The sequence below is a fragment of the Brachyhypopomus gauderio genome, chromosome 4 (assembly GCF_052324685.1).
Source record: "Brachyhypopomus gauderio isolate BG-103 chromosome 4, BGAUD_0.2, whole genome shotgun sequence".
Lineage (NCBI taxonomy): Eukaryota > Metazoa > Chordata > Actinopteri > Gymnotiformes > Hypopomidae > Brachyhypopomus > Brachyhypopomus gauderio.
In genome coordinates, this window is record NC_135214.1 from 9,050,495 (window position 1) to 9,067,020 (window position 16,526).

A 16,526-nucleotide genomic window follows, 5' to 3' on the forward strand; every position below is an offset into this window, starting at 1 on the left:
ACACCCTAATTAACACCTAATTTGGCACCTTGAAATATGCCTAAACATCAATGGGAGGAGGATTTAGTCATTCGAATATCGGGGAACTATGGGAAAGTGTCTTTTGCAGAATACAATCCTCTTCGATCTATCAAAGACATATTGTGATTCAAGGTCGTCCATCGCCTACATTGGTCTAAAGTAAAACTTGCAAAATTTGTGCCCCGTGTGGAATATGGACCCCAGAATATGTAACCAGCCACTCTTTCACACAAGTTTTAGTCATGTCATAAACTGACTCATTTCTGTGACTCGATACTCATCTTTCTTTCAGAAGCCCTAGAAATCACCATCGAGCCCTTGCCACTAACAGCCATATTTGATGTAAAATTACAGGATCTCTGTATCAGTACCTCATCCAAACATGCAATTGCCTTTGCAACCGTGTTGGCGAGGTGTCTGGTATTGCTCAAATGGAAAGACAAGTCTCCTCCTACCTTTGGGCTGCGGGTTAGAAATCTACTGTATTACGTAACTTTAGAAAAAAATCGCTACTCTATGCGAGGAGAGGGTATGAGATTCTACTATGCCTGGCAACCTGTTCTTACATATGTGGAAAAGATGGACTCTATGGACATTGTATTATAAGATCTTGTGACCACTACAACTGTTACTATTGTCATTATTATTATTTTCGATGTTGCCAAGTCTACCTGACTTTATTTATATGGGGGTGTATGGGTTTCTGTTCTTGTCTTTTCTTCTTTTCCCTCTTTTTTATTTTTTTCCTTTCACTTTCTCTGTAGTTGACAAAATTCAATTAAAAGACCTTAGTTAAAAAAATGAAACATTTTCAAAAAGTAATCTTGTAATCAAGTTTTTTTTTTGCCACAGATCTTGCTAAATATAGCTTAAAGAGTTGAATACCCTGCATTTTAAGATATGCTTTTCCAAGAATTATTATTCCAATTTCCTTTAATCATTTTTATGAGAAAGTGCATTGTATGCATTGTTGGTTGTTGTTGTCTAAAATGATTAAAGAGCCATTCCAGTGAAAACAGGTAACTGTACTACTTAAGAGTAGTAAAGTGATGAAATTTAGCTCAGAGGCCAAACTTTAAAAATTCATTACTAAAAAGGTATTTGGAGTAGAGCTATAGATTTCAGGTCTCATGAATTTAATACACATTTTCACAAGATTTTTTTCAAGAAAATCCATGACACAAGATGAGAGGTCTAGGTGAGTTGGCATGGAACGACCCTTAGTGGGTTCACCTTCAGCTCCCCTTCACAGTGAAAATTTGTACTCTGAATGCAACAGAAGTGTGTGTCTGTGTCTGTGTGTGTGTGTGTGTGTGTGTGTGTGTGGGTGTGTGTGGGTGGGGGGTGTGTCTATGTGTGTGTTTAACTGATACAGCTGACTTGTGTGGGGGGTTGTCAATGTATGTGTGTAGGGGGGGTTGTCTATGTGTGTGTGTTTAACTGTGACAGCTGAGGTGTGGCTGCATATATGCTGTGCCAAGCAGATGGCAGGAAGTGAGATTTGATTTTATTTGATCCAAGAACTCACACAAGGCTTCATCTGTTCTCCACTCTGCCCTTCAGACTAGTCATGCACAAACACACTCAGACATAACACCTGCCCTGTTCTACTGAGAGGCTGCTTGTTTGTTCATGAGCTCATCAGTCATCCCATTTCTGCATCTTTACTTCTTCTGATCCAGAGTAACTCGAGGGCACACAAGACCTTCATTATCTCCTTCTCTGCAACCAACTCTGGAGATGCTCTCCTCTGTGTCACTGATTGTTCTGGATATAGAGCCATCATCTAGGATATAGAGAGGGTTGGACACAGAGCCATCATCTAGGCTTGGCTGATGCATACCGAGCTGGTGGGATATAGAGTTAAGCCAGGCGGTGGATATAGTGTTAGTTATATTAACATCATATATTATCTGATCTGTACCAGCTGATATATAATGATATGAAGCTGGCTAGTAGATATATAACTGGTTAGAGAATATACAGCCAAAGTTAATAAAAATAATATAAGTGTAATGATTCCATCATTCTATCTAGTGGATTAGATTTTTGTCTGCACTGGGTACTACAGTGTAAGTGATGCAATAATAAATAAAATAAATGTAAATAAATTAATTAATTCAAATGATTGAATATTTTATAAAGGCTAATTCAAAGATGCTGTTGCCATGTTAATGTGTCAATGATGTTGTTTTAAAAACATGAGTGTCCTCTGTCCTTTAGAAGCAGAACTATACGCTAACTTCAACAATTCAAGTACTTAGTGAGTTACAAATGGAACAGAATAATATTTATGAATGAGATTAGTTATGATGGATTTTGGGAAAGGCTCATAAAATTAAAGAATGTTCTTAAGTATGAGAGTAAGAAATACTATAATTATTATTAGATATTAGAGCTTTTTGGGCACACAGCTGCTTGGAGGATATGGAGCTGGTTGGATACAAGACACATTGGATATAGAGTGGGTGAGATAGAGCTGTTTGAAAATAGATTGGGTTGGATATACTTAAAGTTGTTTAGATTTAGAGTGGGTTGGGTATAGCGCTGGTTGGATGTAGAGTCGGTTTTATGTAGAGCTGTTTGGATATAGAGATGTCTGGATATACTGTAGAGTAGGTTGTATATATACAGTGGGTTGATATAGAGCTGTTTGGGTATAGAGCTGGTTGGACATAGAGATGGTTGGATATGGAGCTGGTTGAATATAGATGTGGTTGGATGTAGACTGGGTTTAATGTAGAGTGGATTGAAAATAGAGCTGTGTGGATATAGAGCTGGTTGAATATAGGGATGATTGGAAATAGAGCTAGTTGAATATAGAGCTTGTTAAATGTAGAGTGGGTTGGAAATAGTCAAATTGAATCATATAGCACTTTTTACAAAACAAGTTGTCACAAAGCCGCTTTACAAGCACATGGGTGTAGATCCCTAATGAGCAATCCAGGGGCAACAGTGGCAAGGAAAAACTGCCTAGGCAAGATTTAGGAAGAAACCTTGGGAAGACCAAGACTCAAAAGGGAACCAACCTCCTTCGGGCAGCGCAGTTAATAGTCCATATTTATAGTTGGATATAGAGCTGGTTGGATGTAGAGTGGGTCTGATGTAGAATAGGTTTGATGTAGAGTAGGTTATACAGCTACTTGGATATAGAGTGGGTTGGATATAAAGTTTCTTGGATATAGAGCTGTTTGGATATATCTCCCGTAGTGCAGTTAGTGGTCTGGTGTTGATTTGCTCTCTGAGCTGATCACATGCTCATTATGTAGATTAGAGTCTTCATTATAACATGTGCACTGGAGACCTCAAATACAGGAGCTATACAAGCTGAACAAATTATCTGCAGGAGAAATGTGAAATTTACTTGCCCACACACTCTGTGCTCCAATACTGACCCAGAATCCCTTGACCTCTGGGAGATTTCTACACCCACCAAAGGCCTGACACACAGCTGTTGTCAATAGGCTGTGAGAGCACACACTGCAGGATAGGGCTTAGAGTTTTAAAAAATGTGGATTTCAAACTTCTAAAGCTACACTACAAGGCTCTCAATAAGACAAAGTTAAGCATGTGCATGAGCACAGGTACATGAGTGTGCTCATATGTAAACACTCTCAGGTTAAGGAGACATGCTGTCTGCTTGCCTTGGCGTAGAGTGTTGCCATTACCATGTCTGATGCAGAAATCCTCTCTATGGAGATGTGAGACTGCTGTCTGTTCAGTGCAGATTCGGGTTTGGGCATGAATGTAACACCACAATGGGGTCAAGTGCTCATTCCTCAGTTACGAGTGATCTGTGGCTTTATTGATTTGCTGCAATTCCAGTAACATCACCGCCTGCTCCAAACTAATTGTTCTTGTGGTCAATATCAAGCTCCAGGCCTGACGAGCAGCTCCCCAGACACCTCAGCTTAGTCCGAGCTCAGCCCAGCGATTTGGGAGCAGATTATCAAGCCTTCAGCAAATGAGTCCACAGGTCCAGGTGTTGGGAAGAAAGGCAATGATGGAGCTCGACAGGAACACAAGGCCTTGGAGGGAGAAGCTGTTGAATTATAGTCGAGCAAGGTAAGGTGCTCTACAGACTGAGGTCAGGGCTGAACATTGGCACTCTCTTTCTTTCTCTCAGTCCCCCACATCTATTGCACGGAGCATCTATTGCATTTGTAGCATAAGGTCAGTTATCACAGACAATACTTTTGACAATAAAGACAATACAAGTTTCCCTGTACTTAGACAAGAGCAGAAAATCTCTTGACCCAAACCATACTTATAGTGGAAACCTGAAGGCCTTCTCTCTTTCTCTGTATGTCTCTCTCACTCTCCCTCTCTTTTTCTCTCTCTCTCTTCCTCTCTCTACCTATTTCTCTCTCTTCTATGTGGAAGCCCATCTTCTCCCTGCCCGTTTCCTCCAGTGACAGTGCAGGCAACACAGTGCGTGCACACACACAAACACACACACTCACATTCACGAATAAACACACACAAATTGTCACATTCACACACACACACACACACACAAATGCGCACATAAACACACACACACACACACACACACACACACATGCAGAGCGCAGCCAAGCGCTGCCAAGACAAACAGCTCAAACCAATGGAGCTCTGCTAAAATACTGAGGACAAGTCGGCTGGGAATACAAATTAGGTGTTTATACACAGTGTGCGTATGTGTGTGCGCACCAGATACATGTGTGTGGGTGAATGTGAGTTTTAATTTGTGAATGTGTGTTTGTGTGATGGCATGCATGTGTAATAGAGCACAAGGGTTTGTGTAAACGTGTGGGTAAAGCTGCCCTGTGTAGGGGTGAAAGACAGACAAAGTATGAAAAAAAGAAAGTTTGAGAGGGAATAGAGAGAGGAGGAGAGCGAGGGAGAGAGAGGAAGGGAGAGGGAGGGAGGGAAAACAGTGAGTGAATGAGAGTGGAGGCAGGCTGATGCAGGAGGAGAGGCAGAGAGGAGTGAGGATGAAGAGGCTGATGAAGGAGATGTTCCATATTGAGTCACAAACTGTGGTAATTACCCCCATTACACAAAGCTGCAGGGCTGTGTGGTCATTGGCTCCCCAGTGCTCAGCACTCCCAGCACAGCCTCGGTGCAGGTGAGGGAGGGCGGCCTGTGCATTGAACCGCCTGAGTCATTACTGCAATATATGCCCTAGGAAAACTGACAGCACAGAAGGATGTGAGACAAAAATAAGTCCTCCGCTTTTCTTTTCTTTGTGTGCCCTGAGCATCTTAAGCAACCGCAGATAAATGTTTTGATTAGGGCTGCATGAGTCATAGTTTTTGGTGATATGAGCTTTTGCAGTACAAACACACATCATAAAGGATAACAAGCCAAAACCTGTGAATTACAACTCCACAGAAACAGTACAAGGGCGCAACCATGGGGTGAACACTTGCCTCTATACGCACTGGAGGGAGGAAGCTGGTTTTACACGGGATGACAATGATCAGTCCAAAGTTTTGTGCAAAGTGTGCCAAGCCATTATGGCTACCGCCACAGGGAACACAACAAACCTTAAAGCACAGCCACAAACCACTGTATGAAGAGTCTCAGTGTGATGTAAAACCCTGATCCATTACTCAAAGCTCTGAAAGCGTGCCACTGTGTGATTTGAGCTCCTGGCGTCATAAAAAATAACTGATACTATCATATACTGTGTAGCTACAGATGGTGTTGTTTACAATGGTTTGCAAAATAAATGGTACCACATTCCACCATGAACACATTTCTCCCATACCAGAGATCAGTGCTGCAAACATGTTCTAACTAAAGAAAGTACAATTCTTTGGCTTTGATATTCAAGCCTAATTTTTAAGAATGGTTATGTTGTTTAGAATGTAAGAACATAAGGAACCACTACTGCCTTCACCCTCTTCATCTTTTCTAGCTGTTCTCTCTCTCTCTTTCTGGGTTATTTTTGTGTTCCTTGTTTCATGGTGTTGTTATCACTTGGGATTACTGCATCTATCACTATGTCCGGTTGGTTAGCCATTACCATTTTGTCTGTCTATATAACAGGATCTAAGCAGAGTCATTCTCCACCATAGTGTCCCACTTTGACCTTGGAACTTCCAATCAATTCTCGGCACAGATATATACGTTTGCCATATAACAATTCAAACAATTGTTTAATTTAGAGAGAAAGTATTTATTTATAAGCCTGCTAATAATTATTTTAGTATCATTACACAAAACAATCCTAGTTCTGAATGTGCTACTGTTTATTGTCACGGTGAGGCGGCCCCCTACCGGCCGCCTCCGTCCACAGCGGCTGTTGTTGTTGTTGTTTGGTGACGTCATGTGCGTCCCTCAGTTGGGCGGAGCCCGTGATCCGTCTCACCTGAGGGCCGTTTGTTTGCCTATATATGTCTTGTCTTTGTACCAGTTGACCGCTGGTCATTATATCCTTAATTTGGATCTTTTGCACGGGTTTTGGTTTGCCCACTTTCTATTAAACTATCCTTTTTCCCTGAGACTTGGCGTGATCGCTTCCTTTTCAGTTGCTCACACCGCCAGTCACATTTATATATGCACCGAGATTCTCTATTTAATTGTTATTTTACAGTGGTTGGACCACAATAATTTATTTTTCTCCAGTACAGCGTCAATTTGTCTTGGGAATGACATATACAAGTCCTGCACAGAGGTCAGAGGGATTTTAGGCCATACTTCTTCACTTTCATGTTCATCAAACCAATCTTTCACCAGTCTTGCTGTGTATATTGGTGCATTGTCATCCTGATACACGGCACCGCCTTCAGGATACAATGTTGGAACCATTGGATGGACATGGTCCTCCAGAATGGTTCGGTCCTTGGCAGTGACCTGTCCATCTAGTAATGGGCCAAAGGAATGTCATGATATGGCAGCCCACACCATCACTGATCCACCCCCATGCTTCACTCTGGGCAACAGTCTGGGTGGTACGCTTCTTTGGGGCTTCTCCACACCGCAACTCTCCCGGATGTGGAGAAAACAGTACAGGTGGACTCATCAGAGAATAATACATGTTTCACATTGTCCACAGCCCAAGATTGCGCTATTGAAACTGATGTTTGGCATTGGCACGAGTGACCAAAGGTTTGGCTATAGCAGCCTGGCCGTGTATATTGACCCTGTGGAGCTCCCGACGCACAGTTTTGGAGAATGGAGAGTTGAGGTGCACATTTAATTCTGCCGTGATTTGGGCAGCCGTGGTTTTATGTTTTTAGGTTACAATCCGGGTTAGCACCCGAACATCCTGTTCAGACAGCTTCCACTTGCATCCACAGTTAATCCTGTTAGATGCGATTCGTCCTTCTTGGTGGTATGCTGACATTGCCCTGGATACCGTGGCTCTTGATACATCACAAAGACTTGCTACCTTGGTCACAGATGCACCAGCAAGATGTGCACCAACAATTTGTCCTCTTTTGAACTCTGGTATGTCACCCATAATGTTGTGTGCATTGCAATATTTTGAGCATAACTGTGCTCTTACCCTACTAATTGAACCTTCACACTCTGCTCTTACTGGTGCAATGTGCAATTAATGAAGATTGGCCACCAGGCTTGTCCAATTTAGCCATGAACCCTGTTTCAGTTTCATCGTCCAACCCCTGTATATTTCACACCGATATCAGGATTTCCAGTTCTCGTGTGTCAGATCTGTCGGAATCTAAAGTACATATTTCTCCATCTAACATAAATGATCCAAAACATACAGGGCAGTCTTTAATCGTGCTGCATTCAACAGTGTTTTAATAATATGGCAGGCATATTACAATCACAGCACAGCGCTGTGTCCATATCGTACAGCTGTAGTGTTAATGAGCTGCTATTCAGCTATGTCTGTTAAAGCAGAACTGAAGTCTTGTATTACGTCTCCGTCCCATCCATTCACAGGGAGCCTACATGGGAAGATGTCAAACCACCCTAACACTGTGCCTGAGGTGATTTCCTCCTGTTGTAAAGCAGCCAAAACAAGCAGCACTTCACAAAACGAACAGTAGCAGCAAGTGGCAGGGAATGGCTAATTACTGTCAATGGGAATCAAAACAAAACACGTGGTCAGTCTGCAGGTCTGTGGGGGGGTTGTCTGCAGGTCTGTGAGGCATGTCTGCAGGGCTGTGATGCACGTCTGCAGGACTGAGGCAAGTCGGCAGATGTATTCAGGAGGGTCTGTGATGTGACAGAAGCTCTCTAGTCAGGCTGATATGCTCTTTGATGCAAGCTGGAGTGTGTAATAACGGGCCATGTTCTAATGAAGCGTTAATGTCAGATAGCTTGCAGGTGAATCCTCATCAGACAGAGAGAGGGGGGAAGGGAGAGGGAGAGGGGGAGATCAAGAGAGGGAGGCATATACAGAAGAAGAGAAAGTGAGGAAAAGCGAGGGAGAGAACCAAAAAATGATGATTATGAACAGAGGTTAAAAGGTTAAGAGGTGAAAACAAGAAGTATGTGAAAACGCATGTGGGGAATGGAAGATAAATGGTGTGCTCCCGATATACACGAACACACACACACACACAGTCAAGGCCCCTTCAAGTAATTCATCCATAACAGTACACAGCTAACAGTAAAATGAGTTCATCATGGGATCGGCCTGAGCCAGTTCCCAAACTGCTCTCTGCTAAGGTAGAAAAGCCCTGTGCCTGTCCAGAACGGCGAATGGTGCTGAATGACAGCTAAGAGCCAGGAGCTCAGCCGAGTCAGCACAGCAGCAGACAGCTCCATGCAAATGGATTCATGTAGGCTTCCATTCACGGTTAGCCCTATTAGCAATTTTCGTCTGAAGTGCTTCTTTAATACTGAGCCACTAAATCCAGAAAGCTGCTGAAGGCTTATGGAGCAAAGCACCTAGCACACAGAGAGCGCAGCAGATGCCTGATAGGGCTTTTCAAAGACAATAATGTGGGATTCCAAATCCTCCAAAAATAGGCCAACACTGCATTCACCTCATCAATGTCAGATTAGCAGTGGAATCAGACCAAACAGATGCTACACAACAATAATGCAGCACTAACATATGAGCATCAGCGAAAACAGATCAGGATGAAGGAAGAGCTCACCTTAGTGAAGGTCAGGCAGTCTTTGTCCTGATCTTTGTCTTTGACCTCAAAGTCGTAGAGAGCTTTGCCCTGCGGCGGGGTCTGCGACAGTGGCTTGATGCACTGGATATAGCTGGCTGGGAGGAAGCCATGGCTGCCATTAAGCTCACCATGGTACCAGTTCTCATCCACCTTGCGGCGCAGGATGATGATGTCACCCTTGCTGAACTTGAGGTCACCAGGCTCCTTGCCTTCGTAGCTGTAGAGGGCCTTGCCACACGGCAGCTGTGGAACATTCTAGAAAACAAGGGTGAAATGAACACATGCTGAATTTAGAGGAGACAGAATCTGATCAGGAGCTCCACATTTTCAGTTGTGTTTTTACTGGATTGAGCAGCAGCTCCTCTGGGCAGAAGCCTGAGGCAGTAAATCTCCTTCAACTCCCTGCCTGGTGCACATTCTCTCAGAGCGCTCGGAGATGTGTCCTGAATTCACACCAGATCATTCAGTGGCCCTTTGATATTTCTTCATTAATTTGATCTGTTGACTAAATAAGGATTGAGAGGGGAATATGAATCTGCTCAACGCAGTTCTGGATTGAAATCACACTTAAGGTGAAAGATTTGTGAGGTACAAGCACAAAGGGAAAGTATTGAAAAGGAAAGTGTTTGCCCGTTGGTTATCTATGAGAAATAATTAGGAACTCAAGTGGTGAAATCGCCGCAGGTCAGGAAGAGGAAATACAAGATGGCTTTGAACTCTGAATACCTACTAACAGCTATGAGCTGATGTAAGACAGGGAAAGACAAGTTTATGGGACCAAGGGAAAAAGAACCTTACACCATGACTGGGTAAACAGAAGTTGCCCATCACACATAGACACATATTAAAACACACACACACACACACACACACACACACACACACACACACACACACACACACACACACACACACACACACACACACACACACACAGCAAGATGAAAATGTCTGATATAAGACAGGTAGTGAATGAGAGACAGAAAGAGGAAATTATGTGTAGATGAGCAAGATTGTTTCCTAAACATTTGTTTAAAAAGTACTCAAACATTTATGATATATTCATACATTCTACTCCAGATCCATGGACAAACCTTTCATTTCCAGACTTAGAGGCCCATTAAGAAACTGTGAATGGCATGTTCATCTCTGCTCTTAAATCAAACGATTTAAAAGCTTCTGCTTTTTCAGTTGAGTATGGGTACTGTTTATGAATATGTGCACATATTCTAAAATCTAGACAACCTCTAAAATACATTTTTAAAAGTCTTACATTAATAACTTAATTCTGAATCACAAGAGCCTCTCTCCCATTTGGCTTCAGAGTGGATATCTGGGGCCTCATTTTCAAATGGGGCTGAATTGTTCAATATCCCGTGCAGAAACTGGAAATTCTACAGAAATACTTGGTATATTTCTGGAAGCTTCGTCCCATGTATAGAGCCATACACAACAATTGTAGTGAGTGGGAAGTTACGACACCCTGGGGTAAAGTAGGGAATGTCAGCCACACACGCAAATCACATGTAACATTTTTATATTAAATTACGCAGATCCATAATTACACTATATAGGCTACTTATTTATGAAAAGCATTCAAGCTTAAACAGTGTTTTGCCTGATCTGTTTATTGATATATTTGTTTAGACCAGTTAATTAGGCTATTTCTATGTATTTATATTCATTGCTACAGATAACTATTTGCAAACTTCAATTTGTTAATCCCCTCTCCGGATGAAACTGCAAGTCGTTATGGGTTGTGCATAATTACAGGCTGCAAACAGCTGTAAAACAATTACATGTATTCACATATTTACAAATGGATCCTGTATTATCTATGGCCCAATGGCTTTCTTGGCATTATTAGCAGACCACGATAACTGAATAAGGCATGAATGTGTTTTTAGAGAACATGAAGACTTTCTTGCCACCGATGATGACTGGCTAATGAGCTGATTTAGATTACCAAGAACCATTCTCTTGGAACTATGTGGTGAGTTGGCCAGTTTTAGGAAGACCAGCCTTGCGAAACCAGACAATACCTGTCCACAATACCTTACAGGACCAAATGACTCTATGATTCCTGACAGCGGGTTGCTTCCAGAGGGAATGGAATTGACACATGGTTCATTTGATTTTCATACACCAAGGGTGCACAAGCCAGCATCTAAGCACAATTTGCAGCAATGGTTTCCCAAATGTAATCGAAACAATCAGAGCCATTGACTGCACCGGTGTTGCTGTAACATGTGCATTGACAGTGGTTAACCCTGTCAAGCACTGGATCCTTATGCCATTTCATAACCCACACGGGCAGGTGTTAAGATGATGTGCACACTCTTGGGTGGTCTGTTTTGGAGTGCATGACTGGGCATCTGAAAGGCAACTGGCAATGTCTGGATTTGTCATGTGGGAGACTGCTATACCAGCCAGAAAATGTCTGCTGGCGTGTGGGCTTTGCCCCACTGCTCACAGTTACACTCTGCCTTTGCAAAGTGAGTCAGGTCTTTGCATCAACTTAAATCTGACCACTTTTCACCCACCTCTGCAACAATACTCTTGTGGAACTAACACCATTGACTGCTGGGCCTTCATGCTGCCATTCATACTCGTGATGCCACTGCCTCATTAAACAACAAGAATTTCCACTACACATTCATCAAAAAATTCCTAATTTTTGCCTTTGGATCAGCTATTATCACCACTAATTTACACAATACTTTTTGGATGGTAACAGGGCAGGATATGAGGTTCATTTAGCTGTGGATATTTTCAGTAAGATCATGATTTATATGTGATTAAAAAATGAATTCAGATATGCATATCTAAGGTTTTCTAAATCTGAATGGTTCAGAATTAGAATCCTTGCTGTTTTACAAATAAGGACCAAGGTGATCTATGTCTTTGTAATAAGTAGCATATTGTCTGAGAGGCTGATTGGACAGTGACTGATTGGTTCATTGGTTCAGTCACCCTTGCTTTGTGTCAGCCAAAGGGCATGAACCTGCCCATCTGCTGCTAAGTCACCCTGGTCTGCCCTTTGATGCTTGTGATTCAAAAGACCCTGATATCATGAGTACATGTTTAGTTGTGCAAGTGTGTGTGTGTGTGTGTGTGTGTGTGTGTGTGTGTATGTCACAGTGTCCATATGAGAGTGTGTGCACTTGTTTGTGGGTGAGATTGTCCGTGTGTGTGTGTGTGTTTGACAGTGCCCATGTGCCTGAGTGTATGTGAGTGCAGTGAATGAGTATACTGTGTGTGCTCTTATGTGACAGATACAACCTGGAACACATGCAAATCTTGTTGAAATAGCATATTCTTTGTGAAACATAAGGCACTGAAATATTCAACAATATCAAATATCAGTTTGAAAATACACTAGCATGTTTGCGCAGGTTTAAAACCTCAGTCTCTCTCTCTCTCTCTCTCTCTCTCTCTCTCTCTCTGTCTGTCTGTCTGTCTGTCTGTCTGTCTGTCTGTCTCTCTCTCTCTCTCTCTGTCTCTCTCTCTCTCTCTCTCTCTCCCCAGCTGTGGTGAGTGTGGGACCACAGGCAGTTTGTCACTCATTAAAAATGAAAGGCGAGTGAGTGTGGTGGGGGAGGCTAGGGTAATGTCCAGGCGACAGGAGAGGACAGGAGACAGTGAGGCAGAATGGCAAAAGTGAAAAAAGAGAGGAAAAGAGAGTGAGGGAGGTGTGTGGAACTGTTAACATAAATGGCAGACTGAGAGGAGGAAGGGAGGCAGACTAGACAAAATAGACGGAAATTTGTCAGAGCAGGTGAAGGGAACAGAGACGGATGGAGATGGACAGAAGGAAGGAGGAGTAAAAGGGCAGCTAGGGTGGCCGTGAGGGTAGAAAGAGCATGAGAAGAAACAGAAGCACACTAGAGTAAGAATAAAGGAGGGTGGGCTATACAGAAAAGATAGAAACAGAGAAACAGAAAGAGAGAGAAGAAGAAAGCAAGAGATAAGATAAAAAGCAATAGTAAAAATGACAGATTACTCTGTCATTCTTTCTTACCACTGCAGTGTTAACACAACCACATGCTTGTGCACACCAAAACAAAAAAAAAAGTGCACACAAGCACACACATCAACATACATGCGCACACACACTCACGCATCTCCCAGCTCATTACACCCACATGATGATACACTAATGTGCAGCACATTTCTCTCAGATCCCATTATCCGTGCTGCTAGAGCCTGCAGCATGTACCAGCAGCTTCCCCAGCTCCCTCCTAAAAGGAGAAGCCTCAGAAACTGGGAATTCTAGGGCATCTATTGTGGCTCCATGGGGCTCAGAGAGCTTCCTTATGGGACAGCTCAAGAAAACAGTGACTGAAAATTTATGTTGCAACCCTCTGTAAATCACAATTACCAGATATTCTGTGTTCGTAACCGTCTCAATTGTGTGTTTAACAAAAATGAACAAATTAAAGACAAATACAGTAGGCTACATGGTATTACCTGTAAACATGCACCTGCATTTTCAAAACTAAAATGTCCTGAAGGATTCAACACTTTCAGCACCTGATTGTTTAAAGCAGGGGTGTCAAACTCATTTTCACCGTGGGCCACATCAGCATAATCGTTACCCACGGAGGGCCATATGTAACTTATAAATGTACCTACTCCTTAAATGTTAAATACCCCTGAATTTATTACTTATTCAAGTTACAAATATTACAGATATATTTGCGTAAATGTAAAAAAAAATGTTTTCTTGTTGCTCTGTTATTATAACATAAATCCTTTACATTTTAATTCTTTGACAATTCGTCGTTTTTATTGATGGCTAATTTAAGTATGTAATTTTACATACTTAGCTCCGTGTTTGGTCGCAAAATGCCGACGTATATTGTACTCTTTGACAACCGCCATACCCGTTTTTCTCCTTGAAGCGCAAACATCGCTTTCACATCTTTCTTGAAACATTCTGCATCGATGTTTCTCTTCCTGGACATTTTGGGATCATTATTTGTATTTCCCAATTACACTTATTGGGAAAATCGCATCGATATGGAAACACCAAGTGTCGAGATGCCGTCACTTCGCGGGTAACATAATTGTGGGAAATGTAGTTTTTGCTCACTTTATTTTTTGACAATTTGGCTTTTTAAGCTCTCGCGGGCCACATAAAATGACGCGGGGGCCTTGAGTTTGACACCTGTGGTTTAAAGGTTAATACCACAATGACGTTGTATTCTGCGTATAGATGCATCACACCACTCACAATCATACGGAAGCAGTTGGCTGCTCACAGAAACATTCACACTATATATATATATATATATATATATATATATATATATATATATATATATATATATATATATATATATATATATATTTATAAATACACTGGCAGTACACCAGCATACACTGGCAGTGACACAGTGTTACGAGCCAGCCAGACATGATTCATTTTCAATAACAGCTGGCAATTTACAGCGACTGGAGGCACAGCTACAAGCATCCTGACCCCTGACCTCTACAAAGAGCTGAAAGATGACAAGTTGGTGAAGGGACAAGGACACACTGGGGGGTTGCCAGCAGTATAAATCCTTGACAGTTTATCATTTTTATTTACAGGCTAAGCCTAATTGTGTTTCCTGTGTAGTGACCAGGCAGTTTAACTAGTTTGTAGACTAGTTATGCAGAATATGAAATAAGTTTGATTAAATATGTGTTGAAATGACAGAGAATGGCATTGAAAATACACACTTGCACCACAATCTCATTATTATGAAATGATGCTATTTATGTCAACCCTGTTATAACCTTCACTGCTGACAAATTCTGTTTTAAGGGCCCACAAGAATAGAGGGAGTTTAGATGTGTTAATAGCCTTGAGAGATTTCAGAATTAGAATATAACATTATTCAGTAATGGCCGTATTCTTCAAGTACAGTCAACATCAACTGTAACCCATTGTGTGTCTCATTAAACACAAAGTGATAAATGTCAAATGATGATTTTGTTATGGTATCATTTTCATATAAACTATTGTGATACAGTTGGTCTTGGTATCAAAGTCAACATTATACATTATCTTGGCAAACCAACATTTAATTAAAATGTTTATTTGAGACCCAACTGGCTGTTTACCCACAAGTGCTCATAACTGGAATTTCCATGAGTCCTGTTTTTTTTTTATATGTAACAGTAATGAACTAGTCTCATTTTTATGCAACATATATGCAACATTGCTGAATTCTCCATGTTTTTAATATGTTAAGTACTGTTAAGTAATAAGTACTGTTAAGTAATAAGTACTGTTTTTATATGTAACGGTATTGAATTTGAGCTACTTTTATGTGATACTAGGCAGCATACCAGACACAATTCAGCATGCCCAAATCAGCTCAAATCAGAGGACATTTCCAACTCCCTCTAAAGGATGCCCCCATCTTTAGCTTACAAATGGTTTCTAGATGAGGTAGCAAAGCAGCTGTCTGGGGGCTGCTGTGGCCACACTGCAGTCCTGCGCTGTCCTTTCTGATATCGCAATGTGTTGGGAGTCAGGGGGCTGGTGGGGAGCATGTGTATATGAATCCCAGCCATGCAGATGCTTCTATTCCTCTCACACTCCAGCCTTCATGGATCACAGGGATATAAAGTGCACCAGAGTAGTGCAGGTGTGGGAGCAGGCAGTGATCGGTTGTTTATTTCTGCTTTGCTTGGGCCTCAGTTTGCTGCTGTTTCTAGGGGGGATCCGGAGCACTTACAAACATGACTTTCGTTTGCAGAACACATCAGATGGCATGGGAGCTGATGTGGGTGGGTATATAAACGGTGCATCAGCATTGCACACACACATTCACAAACACATCAGTATTGCATATACACACAGATTCACAAATACACAAGTATGAATACACACACACACACACACACACACACAAAGACATTTATTCTACAGTTTGAAGGGAGTAAAAAATAAACCTTCAGTAATTAATTAGGATTAAGCTTGCCAATTAACCAGCCCCTTGTTTTACCTCCCCTGCACTTCTACTGTAGGTACTGTAGGTAACCACTGTAGGTATTTACACTTTCAAGAAACTAACAAGATCAGTACGGCTGCTCATTGCCAGTAACTTCACAATACAATATGTAGACCTATAACCTAGTGCTGGACGGTATGACCAAAATTCTATATCACGGTATTTTTCGAAATTATATCGGTTTCACAGTTTTTGGCGTCACCCAACCCCCCATGCATGATGTGTTAACTGCACTGATTGCGAAAAGAATTACTGCAGTAATGTCTCCACCTAAATATTACATGTAATACAGATTTGCATGGCCCCACATGATCAGTTTTCAAATGGTAGCACTAAAGTAGTGAATGAAACATATTGCATGGCAGTTGCAGTAAAAATGCAAAACCTTTTATTTAAAACAAAACTGTAG

The 16,526-nt window shown here is 41.7% G+C and overlaps 1 protein-coding gene across 2 annotated transcripts in view; it reads right to left on the bottom strand.

The window, feature by feature from the left end:
- The window catches only part of LOC143512101 (E3 ubiquitin-protein ligase SH3RF3-like), a 136,417-nt gene that overhangs the window by 34,218 nt on the left and 85,673 nt on the right, over positions 1 to 16,526 (bottom strand). For both annotated transcript variants that reach the window (XM_077002019.1, XM_077002020.1), the window contains exon 2: positions 9,090 to 9,365. In XM_077002019.1, the coding sequence (XP_076858134.1) occupies positions 9,090 to 9,365 (276 nt within the window). The remainder of the gene's footprint in view (positions 1 to 9,089; positions 9,366 to 16,526) is intronic.